At 38.0% G+C, this 13,833-nt stretch overlaps 1 protein-coding gene across 1 annotated transcript; it reads left to right on the top strand.

The window, feature by feature from the left end:
- The first annotated feature begins 707 nt into the window (after window positions 1-707).
- Window positions 708-1,717, top strand: LOC114608514 (olfactory receptor 4B1-like). Its single transcript, XM_028752476.1, has one exon. It carries the CDS (start codon window positions 734-736, stop codon window positions 1,658-1,660), a length of 927 nt encoding a protein of 308 aa, XP_028608309.1. The 5' UTR covers window positions 708-733; the 3' UTR covers window positions 1,661-1,717.
- Window positions 1,718-13,833: the final 12,116 nt, after the last annotated feature.

Genomic DNA, 13,833 nt, shown 5'->3' with positions numbered 1-13,833 from the left:
CTCTTTGTAGCATACAGATGGAAGAACATTTGATAGCAGTTTGTTCTCTAGAGTGGTTGTACTGGTTTTCATGTTTACAATGGACTATGAGACCAACCATAACTTTTACATTAGCATTTGGTGTCTCTCTTCTGCTAATCACCTTTCCGAGTAAAGAGCCTTGATGGACTTTTTAAATAAGCATTTCTTTTTATATTTTATGGTGATTATGCTAATTATAAATTACTGGTAAGACATATTTTCATCTGTATTAATATATTGATACAATAGAAAATGGATACTCCTTGAGACACAGAAGAAGAAAGAAATAAAGAAACGAGGGGAAGAAGTATGCCAAGGGAATTCTTCAAGAACAGGTATCAAAATGCAGCAAAGAAAGTACAAATATATTTTCTTATCTTGAATGGCTGTCCAAATTCAAATATGTTGTCATAAATGTCAATATGATGAAAGCTAGACTGGTTACAGACCCAGAATTGACCTCTGTCTGTATGGTTATGGGCAAGTAATCATTTATATGGATTTCTATTTTCCAGTGATAAAACTAAGTAAACTAAAATATCATAATATGTTAGAGTACCATGTTGAATTCTGAATTATTACATGTTGGCTAAAGGAATGATTAGTAAGTGGGTTGTTTTCTCCGACACTCTGTAAATGGTGTAAACTGGTGCTACAATGTTTTATTTCAGGACATTTACTGCCTGATGTCCACTACTCCTCAACTTAACCCATGGCCAGGGAAAATAATGTGACTGAACTGATCATCACTGGCCTTTTCCAAGATCCAAATGTGCAGAAGGTGTGCTTTGTGCTGTTTCTTCCTGTGTACCTGGCCACAGTGTTGGGCAATGGCCTCATAGTTGCAATGGTCACTGTCAGTAAGAGTCTGCATTCTCCCATGTACATCTTCCTCAGCTCGCTGTCCATGGTGGAGATCTGCTACTCCTCCACTGTTGTCCCTAAGTTCATCACTGATTTACTTGCTAAGGTTAAAACTATCTCCCTGAAGGGCTGTCTGGCTCAGATATTCTTCTTCCACTTCTTGGGTGTAGCTGAGATATTTTTGCTTGTGGTGATGGCCTATGACCGCTACGTGGCCATATGCAAACCTCTTCATTACATGAACATCATGAGTCGTCAAGTGTGTCACATACTGGTGGCTGTTTCTTGGCTGGGGGGCTTTTTACATTCTATAATTCAGGTTTTTATCACTATTCAGCTGCCCTTCTGTGGTCCCAATGTGATTGATCACTACTTCTGTGACCTCCAGCCGTTATTCAAGCTGGCATGTACTGACACATTTGTCCAGAGTGTCATTGTAATGGCCAATAGTGGCTTAATTGCTCTCTGTTCCTTCCTTGTCTTGGTGTCCTCCTATGTCATCATCTTGGTCAACTTGAGGAACCATTCTGCAGAAGGGAGACACAAGGCTCTCTCCACCTGTGCCTCTCACATCACAGTGGTTGTTTTGTTCTTTGGACCCGCCATCTTTCTCTACATGCGACCTTCCTCTACTTTCACTGAAGACAAGCTTGTGGCTGTGTTCTACACGGTCATCACCCCCATGCTGAACCCCATCATCTACACACTCAGAAATGCAGAGGTGAAAAATGCTGTGAGGAAGTTGTGGGGAAAAAAGAATACAGGTATGAAGTGAAGGAGAGCTAATGGATGAAAATGATTTAAAAAAACCTCTATTGTTGAAGTGGATCTGTTTTCTCAGATACTAAAAAATGGTGACCAAAAAATTAGGACATCAGATTGCTACCCTAGTAGGTCAAAACTGCATGGTGTCCTAGCATTGCATGCAAACATAGCACTGAGCCTTCTCTCTGTAATCTTACAAAATTTGATTATCTTCCTGATACCTGTTTCTACCATGGCTTGAGTAATTTGAATATTCAAGCCAAGTAAAAAGGTTAAAACCGTTAAAAATTTGTAGTTTTAGGTCAGCCTTGAAAACATACATACAAGTAAAAGTGTATGGACAGAACAGGTTATATTCAAGAATATATGTATATGTATATGTATATATATATATATATATATATATATATATATGCATAATAACAATTTAGTGATAAAAAGAAAGCATGAATTTGAAGGAGAGTAGGGAAGGTATATGGGAGAGTCTAGTGGGAAGAAGGGGAAAGTAGAAATTTTGTTGTTAAAATAAAAAAAATATTTTTCCCAAAACAAGAAAAATTGCATTTTAAATGACACTTGGTAACATATGATTATCAGGTATAGTATAATATCTCAATACATGTATTAAATGTGTAGTAATCTGTCTGATCAGGGTAATTGGCATATCTACTACCTTGATCCCAACATTTCTCATGTTAGAAAAATTCTTCATCCTCTCTACTGCCTATTTTGAAACATTTAATTAATTGTTGACACTATAAGTTATCAATAACTAATGTAAAAATATTAGGATATATTTCTTTACCCAGCTGCATCCAGTATAAGGAGAATATTTTCACAAATGCATTTTGGGTAAAGTTTCTTCTGCTGCTTCCTCTTGTCTTTAAAACACTCCAGGATAATAACTTAAAAAGGAAGTTATTTATACTTAAAAAGGAAACCAGCCGAAGGAATTGATCAGGGGACATTGTGGAATAAGGTTGTCAATCTGGTTGTCTTTTCTTATTTGGAATAATGTATCATTTAAAATTACATCCAAGAATTTTTCTATTATTCTGATCTTCTTAGAGTCTTGTATCATATACTAACTATAACCAGTAGACAATTCTTATGAATAATTTCAGTTCTCTTGACATTTTGGCATATAAGAAATATGTCTCTTATAATGTCTAAAATGACATAGACATTCCAGTTTGAGCAGCACCATTTGTTGAAGATGTTGCCTTTTCCCTCCAATGTTCTATTTTGATTTCTCAATCAAAAATAAGGTGTTTGGATTTATGTCTACATGTAGAACTATGCAAATAAATTCATACTCATTACCCTGCACAAAACTCAACACCAAGTGGATCAATATAAAACCAGATACACTGAGACTGATAGAAGAGAAAGTGGGTAATATCCTTGAATACGTTTGCACAAGAGACAACTTTGTGAACAGAACACTGTTAGTGCAGACACTGAGGTCAGTGATTAATAAATGGGACCTCATGAAACTGAAAAGCTTTGTAAAGCAAAGACAAAGTGGCAGCCTACAGAATGGGAAAAGATTTTTACCAACTGCACATCTGATAGAGGACTAATAATCAATATAAATAAAGAACTCAAGAAACTACAATATCCAAAACCCAAATAATTCAATTAAAAAATAGGGTACAGATCTAAACGGGATTCTCAACAGAGGAAATTTGAACGACTGAGAAACACTTAAAAATGTTCAACATCCCTAGTCATCAGGGAAATGCAAATCAAAACTAGTTTTGGATTTCATCTTACACTTGTCAGAAGGGCTGTGATCAATAACACAAGCTCATGCTGGCAAAGATGTGGCGCAAGGGGAACACTCATCCATTGCTGGTAGATCTGAAAACTTGTCCAGCAACTATGGAAGCCAGTATGGCAGTTCCTTGGAAAGATGGGAATCAATCTACTTCAGGATCCAGCTATAACACTCTTGGGTACATACCCAATTGATGTTATATCATACCTCAAGGACACTTGCTCAACTATATTCATTGCTGTTCTATTAATAATAGCCACAAAATCAAAACAACCTATATGTCCCTCAGAAAAACTGGATAGTGAAAATGTGGTACATCTACAAAATGGAATATTACTCAACTGTTAAAAACTACATCATGAAATTTGTAGACAAATGGATGGAACTAGAAAAAAATCGTTCTTTCCTAGGAGAGATATGGAACATCTGTGATGTAACTAAAGCATGGATTTTCCTTTTTCTCACTTTTGTATGTGCTGGTTGAAGCTTTATATCAATAGTGGCTTTAACAGCAGCACAGAATCTTCTTTCTTCTTCTGGTGCCTCCTCTATTCCTTGTTCATGGATGAGTACTCACAAGTGGTCATCAGTTCCCTAGGAAGTTGCTGATTGCTCTGCCTGGGATTATTTATTTCCATTTCCTACACAGCAAACATGTAGAGCTCTACTTTAAAACTACCTTCTCTGTGAAGTATTTCCTGACCACTTTTCTTCTGGAGTAGAATTAAGTTTTCAAAATATTCATGATATCATTGTTCTATCAGTTTGATTATAATGATTATAAGTATGTTTTTCTCTAAAACTGTAAGCTCTCAAAGTAGAGGACTACTCATTGTCTCTTCCTTGTATCTTTCTGTGAATATCGTAACTGACGCTTTATAAACACTTGGTAAATGAACAACTCTTGAAGCTGATAAGCAACGCTGCAACATCAGCCATTACAGTTTCTTCTTTAACATTTTAGTGAAGAGCGGCACATCTTTTCTGTATAAAATTATAAGAAAGCTCTGGCTCTTAATCGCCTTCCAGCTACAGTCAGAGATTCAAGGTGCCTAACTTCTGTGAATAATAGTGTTTTGCCTCCATTTAGCAAGAAAAACAGTAGGAAGACATTCAAATGATTATTGTGAATATTCAATATGATAATATAGATATAAAAAGGTATCTTTTTGTGAATATATGTGGGTAGGTATGCATGGCTGAGTTTACAAGTATCTGGAGGTCAGAGGTCAAGTTCAGATACTGTTTCACAGGTATTGATCATGTTGGCTTTTGAAAAAGAGTCTCTTATTTGTCTGGTGTATGATGATTATGTTACTCTGGGTGAGTAGTGAGCCGTCTAACTGCCCCTGCCAACCCAGAGCTTATAAACTTATAAGTACTCCACTATCTACCTGTGTTCCTATTGTTGATCTCAGATCTTCATACTTGCAACTAAGTACTTTACTGAGCTATCTCTTCAGCCCAAATGTGAAACATTTAGAGAAGAATATGAATCAGAAAAAAGGTAACTATAACATTTAACATCACTGTCACCACCATCATTATTAGTGTTAGGTATTAATCTTGGTTGATGATTATTCCTAAGTCTGCTGGTCTTTCTGTCCTGTAGAGATGCTTAGACTACCCCGATTCCATTCTTGCAGATTTGAAGCACTAATTGAAAATTTAATACTTCTTGGGGAGTATGTCTTTGAAGATATACATATATATAATATATATAATATTATCATATATTAATATATATTATGTATATGTTATATATGTATATGTTATATACATATATATTAATATATATTAGACATAGATATAGATCTTCTCTGTCTGTGTATGTATGTGTAGGTGTATATATATGTATATTTTGCTGTAATGGTCTCTCTGTTATTTATTATGCTAAATGTTTTTCATAATTCTCAGTGCATATTTAAAGTTTTTGGCTCATAACTAAACACAAAGAAGGCACGCTCTCTTCTCTTGATACATTGCTTGTATTATACATGTTAGCCCATAGGAAGTTGACTGTGATAGAGTTCCTCACTCCCCTACAGGTTGAGTTTCCTTAGTAAAAGCTACACATAGGACTTCATCAGTTACTTCTGAGTGGCTGGGGACTGCACAGCTTGATAAAGTCTGTTCTGGTAGAACTATCAACATTTCCAGAAATTATCTCACCTACTGAGGGTTGTGGGTCTACTGAGAGCTCATTATTCTCTTTGTTCTACTCTCGCTGGAGGAAACCACAGAGATTAAAGGGAAATATTTTCCCATTGTTTTTACATTAATTTTTCTATTCTTGAGATTATAATATAATTACTTGATTTCCACTTTCATTCCTTTACTCTAAGCACTCCTATATATTCCTCCTGCTATCTTTCAAACTCATGGCCTGTTTTTCATCAATTGTTGTCGTAGTCATATATGTATACATATACACATACATAGTCTTAAACACAACCTACTCAGTCTATATATTACTTCCATGTATGTTTTCATGGCTGACCACTTGTTAAAGAATAAAAACCTTGTGAAAATTAAGAAAAAAAAATCTTCAATTCAAGAAATAGTGACAGTTTAATGATATCATCTCAGCATTATAACCTCTCACTGATCTGTCTCATTAAAATATAAATAACATGCAGGTTTTTTTGCAAGAAAAATTGCAGAATTCAGGAAACTACTCTGTATATATAGTTTTATGTTCTTTTTCTATTGGATCTTTAAGTTTTGGCCGAATATTAACAGAAAAAAGAGACATTTAATGATCTACAATTGTGACTTCCAGAGATAGAAAGTCCAGCACTGTCTGGAGGTAATCTAATGTGGTCGTAATCATAGGCCCATTGCAATGAAAGACTGATGAACTCAATCCTAAATTTAATTTTAAAAAGTTTAAATTTTAATAATCATATGAGGTTGGTAGATAAAAAAAATTTGAATTCACATGTTGTAAGTAAATGAAGGATAAATGGATCCTTTTTGCTTTGAGATGATTCTTCAAGTATGCCACACAACATTTTTATTTTCATATTATCTGAGAAAATATTCACATGGCCCTCATTAATGAGGCCAGAAATTGAAGTGTTTTACTTTGTGTTCACCTAAAAATATGAATTTAATTTTATTCTATTCCTAGGTCTTTTTCATAATCCCAAAGAGGAATAGAAGAATGGATCAAAGTGTCATGTGGCATCAGATCCATTGCAGTTTCTCATGTAAGATTTTTTTCTACAAGTATTATTTACAGTGGTTTGATGTTATCACACAGCCTAACTGTAACATAATTTTTTAAACCAATGATCTATTTCAATGGTTTGTGTTCCTTTAATAATTTATTCAACAAAACCAACTGAACATGTGTTATTGTGAGGCTTAGTTCTAAGAGTTAGTGAGATGAAGATGCACAGACAGAGAGCATCTCTTCACGGTGCTCACAATCCAGGCAAACCTCTTGCTTCAAAGATGCAGTAGAATATCTGGGTCAACATTGCTCATAGGAGTTTGTCTGATGGTGATATCTGTATCTGTGTTAGTCACAGTGACTACTGAATACTTGAAATATTCACAGCATTCTTTTAACTTTGTTAAATTATAATTAACTTAGTGTTATATTTAACTTATACTAATGGTTACCAAAATAGATAGCAGGAATCTAAAGGCCTTCTTGTTTACTTCTGCTTCAAACCTGTGACTAACTCTTAGGGTCAGTGGTGGAACAGCTTCTTTTCCGGGACCTCAATGGTTCAGTGAGTAACTTCCTCTAATCTCAGGCTCTTCATTTATCAGTTCTTTTTTTTTTTATATATTAATTTTTTTTTATTATTTATTTCTTTTTTTGAACATGAAATGCTTTTTTATAGCATGTTTTACAAGGGGAGGGGGTAAGAGGGTCCAGGTGGTGGAAAAGTACAAAATCTTCTTGGCCTGTGCCTTGAAACATGTCATGGTCTATATGGTACACTGCCTTGAATTATGATCTACCTGCAGTTCTTCAGAAGATATGGTACACTGCTTGAGTTATGGTCTCCCTGCTATTCTTAAGAAGACATGGTACTCTGCTTTGAGTCTATCTGCAGTTGCTAAGCAGGATCTTGCAGTTGCCAAGCTTCAGAGGACATTGTGCAGGTGGGGAAAGGTAGGGGGTAAGGGTAAGGGCGAGGGTCCTGGCTTCTGGCATCTCCCCCTTCTCTGTTTAGTTAGAGAAGGCGTCTTATGTTCAATCCCAACTATGTGAGTTTTGAATTTGGATGTCTAATTATGGGGGGTCTTAGACAAGTTCACAACCCCAAAACACTGATGTGAGACGAGTCACATCGATGGTCGAAGGCTTTAGGCTGTCGACGATGGGCAACGTCAAGGGACTCTGATGTGGGTGAAAGGAGGGTGAGAGCCCTGTCTTAGGCCATGTAGGCTGCACCCACTCCCAGCACCACGCACTCCTTTTCGGCTGCATTGGGTGGGCCCCTGGGAAGTGGACCTACAATAATCCCGTCATTGGGCTAACTCACAGCCATCCTAGTCTCTTGTAAATGTTCAAGTTACCAACCATTTGTCAGTTTGGGGTGTAATATTGTCATAAAGGAAGGCTCCCCAATGTTAGCGGCCATATCAAGGGTGGCCTTGGTTTAGGAAAAAGCCAGTTTTTGTTGTGGTGATCAAGAGGCCAAGCTCTCTAGCGAGAGAAATGAGGGCAAAGCCAGGCATACCAGGAACCCTTCTGGAGGGCGTGGAAGTCTAGGGGTCGACCGTAGGGGGAGGCAGGGGAGCTGACAGCTGTGTCAGTCTCCTGTGGAGTCACTTCTGGATCCTCTGCAATTTTCAGCTGATGGTAATGAACTTAAACTGCCTTCTTGATGGCAGCATCAACCTGGTTCCGTGGACGACAGGTCACGGGCAATGATCTCTGTGTTGCTCAATCTTGATGTCGTGCGCACATCCTCTCAATGAGGGTCCGTCCGGATGGGTCCGTGCCTCGAGCCCCACGTCTGGGTGCCACTTGACCCGACCGGCGGGTCCTGGTTATTCGTGGGGGCGAGGAGGACTGCAACCTGCTATTCTTCAGAAGATATGGTACACTGCTTGAGTTATGGTCTCCCTGCTATTCTTCAGATGATATGGTACACTGCTTTGAGTCTATCTGCAGTTGCCAAGCAGGATCTTGCAGTTGCCCAGCTTCAGGGGACCTTGTGCAGGTGGGAAAAGGTAGGGGGTGAGGGTAAGGGCGAGGCTCCTGGCTTCTGGTCCATCTGGGTTAGAACTTCTAATAGCAGGCATCACGGGTGATTCAATTTTACCTGGAAAGAAAAAAGAAGGGGATTCTCAGGGAGATTTCTCTTCCCTGGATGTAAATTGTTATTCATCTTATTTATGATTGGGCCTGGCTTTGTGAGGGTATCTATTTTTTTCATTAATATTTGTGGTAGCTGGTTAGCTGTGCCTTCTGTGGTATTGGGCAGGCATATCAGTCCTCGGCTCCATAAGGGAACTGGGACTGGGGCATTCCCTTTATGGGTATGAGGGTCCTTCCCCATATCTGTGGCAAAGTTTTGTTGGTCTTGGTGGTGCCCGAGGTCACCAACATGGTCAGCAAGAGATTTGCCATGAGCTTTCAGCTTTAGAGAGAGAAAAGTGAACAAGGCATGATGGAGAGTATTTCAGGGGGACTCCTTCTGAGGGGGTACCGTTCCCCCTCTTTTGTTTTTAAAGCCAATTTTTCAGAGTTCTTGTAAAATCAGGGCAGAAGCGCCAACAGTTGCTCCTTCCACACTCATAGAGTCATGAAGGCCTTATTTAAGGATATATAAATCTATATTAATAATCTTTTGTCAAAGGACTTTTATAGCTCCACTGACAATTAATCAGACTATATGATATATCGATTAGAAATAGCTTTTTCTACTTTTTGTGAGATTACCTCTCTTTTGTCAATTAACTGTTGAGGAAGTTAGGGTTTACCTCTCTCTTGAGAATATTGAACAGAGATTTAAATTCTTTTGTGGAGAGCTTAAAATAGTATCTTAGCCAATTTGCATCTCCTAGAAACTTTTGAAATTAATTTAAAATAAATAGACTCCCTTTTTTTTAAATCCTTTATCTGTGTGGGGTTTTTATTGGGTATTATACGTATTTACCTTTCAATGTTGTCTCCTTTCTCATTCTCCCCCCAAATCCCTTATCCCCTACCCCTTCCTCCTAATTTTTGTGATGGTGTGCTCCAAACATCCTCCCAGTCCCATCTCCCTGCTCTCGAATTCCAACACAGTAGGGGATCCAAGCTTTTGGGGACCTTGGCCCTCCACTTTCACTGGAGTCTAACAAGGTCACCCTCAATTCCCTATACAGGTGTGTGAGTCCCTCCCTTTGTGCTCTCTGGTTGGTGGTTTAGACTTTGGGAGTTCTGGTTGAACCTTTTGATGCTCCTTCTAAAAAGGACCAACGCATTCATACTTTGGTCTTCCTTCTTCTATGTGAGTTTTATGTGGTCTATATGAAGATTCTTAGAAATTGTGAGCTTTTGGGCTAATATCCACTTATCTGTGAGTGCATACCATGTATGTTCCTTTGAGATTGGGTCATCTCACTCAAGATGATATTTTCCAGCTCCATCCATTTGCCTAGGAATTTTGTGAACTGATTGTTTTTAATAGCTGAGTAGTACTCCATTGTATAAATGTACCACATTTTCTGCATCCATTCTTCTGTTGAAGGGCATCTGGGTTCTTTCCAACTTCTGGCTATTATAAATAAGGCTGCTATGAACATGGTGGAGCATGTGTCCCTGTTGTATGTTGAAACTTCTTTTGGGTATATGCCCAGGAGTGGTATAGCTGGGTCCCTAGGTAACGCTATGTTCAATTTTCTGAGATACCGCCAGACTGCCTTCCATAGTGGTTGTACCAGTTTACAATCCCACCAACAGTGGAGGAGTGTTCCTCTTTCTCCACATCCTCGCCAACATGTACTGTCACCTGTGTTTTTGATCTTAGCCATTCTGACTGGTGTGAGGTGGAATCTCAGTGTTGTTTTCATTTGCATTTCCCTGATGACTAGGGATGCTGAACACTTCTTTAGGTGCTTCTCAACCATTCGAGCTTCCTCAGTTGAGAATTCTTTGTTCAGGTCTGTGCTCCATTTTTTAATAGGGTCCTTTGATTGTCTAGAGTCTAATTTCTTCAGTTCTTTGTATACCTTGGATATTAGCCCTTTATCAGATGTAGGGTTGGTGAATATCTTTTCCCAATCTGTTGGTTGCCGCTCTGTCCTATTGACTGTGTCCTTTGCTTTACAGAAGCTTTGCAGCTTTATGAGGTCCCATTTGTCAATTTTTGGTCTTAGAGCACAGGCCATTGGGGTTCTGTTCAGGAACTTTTTCCCTGTGCCTATGTATTCCAGGCTTTTCCCCAGTTTCTCTTCTATTAGTTTCAGTGTGGCTGGTTTTAGGTGGAGGTCCTTAATCCACTTGGAATTGAGCTTTGTACAAGGAGATAAGTATGGATCAATTTTCATTTTTCTACATGCTGACCACCAGTTGGACCAGCACCATTTGTTGAAAATGCTATCTTTTTTCCATTCGATGGTTTTAGCCCCTTTGTCAAAGATTAAGTTACCATAGGTATGGGGGTTCATTTCTGGGTCTTCTATTCTATTCCACTGATCCTCCTGCCTGTCTCTGTTCCAATACCATGCAGTTTTTATCACTATTGCTCTGTAGTACAGCTTGAAGTCGGGGATGGTGATTCCTCCAGCAGTTCTTTTATTGCTGAGAGTAGTTTTCGCAATCCTGGGTTTTTTGTTATTCCAAATAAATTTTAAGATTCCTCTTTCTATCTCTGAGAAGAATTGAGTGGGAATTTTGATGGGGATTGCATTAAATCTGTAGATGGCTTTTGGCAAAATAGCCATTTTTACTATATTAATCCTTCCAATCCATGAGCATGGGAGATCTTTCCATCTTCTGAGATCGGCTTCGATTTCTTTCTTCAGGGGAATGAAGTTCTTGTCATAAAGGTCTTTTACTTGCTTGGTTAGGTTCACACCAAGGTATTTTATATTATCTGTGACTATTTTGAAGGGTGTCATTTCCATAATTTCTTTCTCAGCCAGTTTATCTTTTGAGTAGAGGAAGGCTACTGATTTGCTTGAGTTAATTTTATATCCAGCCACTTTGCTGAAGTTGTTTATCAGGTTTAGGAGTTCTCTGGTGGAAGTTTTGGGGTCACTTAAGTATACTATCATATCATCTGCAAATAGTGAGATTTTGACTTCTTCCTTTCCTATTTGTATCTGTTTGACCTCCTTGTGTTGCCTAATTGCTCTGGCTAGGACTTCCAATACTATATTAAATAAGTAGGGGGAGAGTAGGCAGCCTTGCCTAGTCCCTGATTTTAGTGCGATTGCTTCAAGTTTCTCTCCATTTAGTTTAATGCTGGCTACTGGTTTGCTGTAAATTGCTTTTACTATGTTTAGGTATGGACCTTGAATTCCTGACCTTTCCAAGACTTTTATCATGAAGGGGTGTTGAATTTTGTCAAATGCTTACTCAGCATCTAGTGAGATGATCATGTGGTTTTTTTCTTTGAGTTTGTTTATATAATGGATTACATTGATGGATTTCCAAATATTGAACCAACCCTGCATTCCTGGGATGAAGCTAACTTGATCGTGATGGATAATTGTTTTGATGTGTTCTTGGATTCGGCTCGCTAGAATTTTATTGAGTAATTTTGCATCAATGTTCATAAGGGAGATTGGCCTGAAGTTCTCTTTCTTTGTTGGGTCTTTGTGTGGCTTAGGTATGAGTGTAATTGTGGCTTCAAAGAATGAGTTGGGTAGTGTACCTTCTGTTTCTATTTTGTGGAATAGTTTGAAAAGAATTGGGATTAGGTCTTCCTTGAAGATCTGATAGAATTCTGCACTAAAACCGTCTGGTCCCGGGCTTTTCTTTGTAGGGAGACTTTTAATGACTGCTTCTATTTCTTTTGGGGTTATGGGACTGTTTAGATGGTTTATCTGGTCCTGATTTAACATTGGTAACTGGTATTTGTCTAGGAAATTGTCCATTTCTTCCAAATTTTCCAATTTTGTTGAATATAGGCTTTTGTAGTAGGATATGATGATTTTTTTAATTTCCTCAGTTTCTGTTGTTATGTCCCCCTTTTGAGTTCTGATTTTATTAATTTGGATACTGTCTCTCTGCCCTCTGATTAGTCTAGCTAAGGGTTTATCTATCTTGTTGATTTTCTCAAAGAACCAGCTCCTGGTTTTATTGATTCTTTGGATAGTTCTTTTTGTTTCAATTTGGTTGATTTCAGCCCTGAGTTTAATTATTTCCTGCCTTCTACTCCTCTTGGGTGTATTAGCTTCTTTTTGTTCTAGGTCTTTCAGGTGCTCTGTCAAGCTGTTAGTGTATGCTCCCTCCAGTTTCTTTTTGTAGGCACTTAGAGCTATGAATTTTCCTCTTAGCACTGCTTTCATTGTATCCCATAAATTTTGGTATGATGTGTCATCATTTTCATTAAATTCTAAAAAGTTTTTAATTTCTTTCTTTATTTCTTCCCTTACCTGATTATCAAGGAGTAGGGTGTTGTTCAGTTTCCATGTAAATGTGGGCTTTCCATTGTCTTTGTCATTTTTGAAGACCAGCCTTAGACCATGGTGATCTGATAGGATGCAGGGAATTATTTCAATTTTCTTATATCTGTTGAGGCCTGTCTTGTGCCCAATTATATGGTCTATTTTGGAGAAGGTACCATGAGGTGCTGAGAAAAAGGTATATTCTTTTGCTTTAGGGTGAAATGTTCTATAGATATCTGTTAAGTCCGTTTGGTTCATAACTTCTGTTAGTTTTACTGTATCTCTATTTAGTTTCTGTTTCCATGATTTATCCATTGCTCAGAGTGGGATGTTGAAGTCTCCCACTATTATTATGTGAGGTGCAATGTGTGTTTTGAGCTTTAGTAAGGTTTCTTTTATGAAAGTCGACGCTCTTGTATTTGGCGCATAGATATTCAGAATTGAGAGTTCATGTTGGTTGACTTTTCCTTTGACAAGTATGAAATGTCCTTCCTTATCCTTTTTGATAGTTTTAAGTTGAAAGTTGATTTTATTCGATATTAGAATGGCTACTCCCGCTTGTTTCTTAGTGCCATTTGCTTGAAAAATTGTTTTCCAACCTTTTACTCTAAGGTAGTGTCTGTCTTTGTCACTGAGGTGGGTTTCCTGTAAGCAGCAAAAAGCTGGGTCCTGTTTGCGTATCCAGTCCGTTAGCCTATGCCTTTTTATTGGGGAATTGAGTCCATTGATGTTAAGAGATATTAAGGAGAGGGTGTTCTTGCTTCCTGTCATTTTTGCTAATAGTGGAGACATTGTTTGTGTGGTTATCTTCTTTTGGGTTTGATGGAAAAGGA

The sequence above is a fragment of the Grammomys surdaster genome, unplaced genomic scaffold (assembly GCF_004785775.1).
Source record: "Grammomys surdaster isolate TR1022 unplaced genomic scaffold, NIH_TR_1.0 125919, whole genome shotgun sequence".
In the NCBI taxonomy this organism is placed as follows: domain Eukaryota; kingdom Metazoa; phylum Chordata; class Mammalia; order Rodentia; family Muridae; genus Grammomys; species Grammomys surdaster.
This window is presented reverse-complemented; position numbering and strand designations above follow the sequence as displayed.

Excerpts from the sequence above, each read along its gene's own strand:
- LOC114608514 (XM_028752476.1), top strand. The coding sequence starts at position 734 with ATGGCCAGGGAAAATAATGTGACTGAACTGATCATCACTGGCCTTTTC.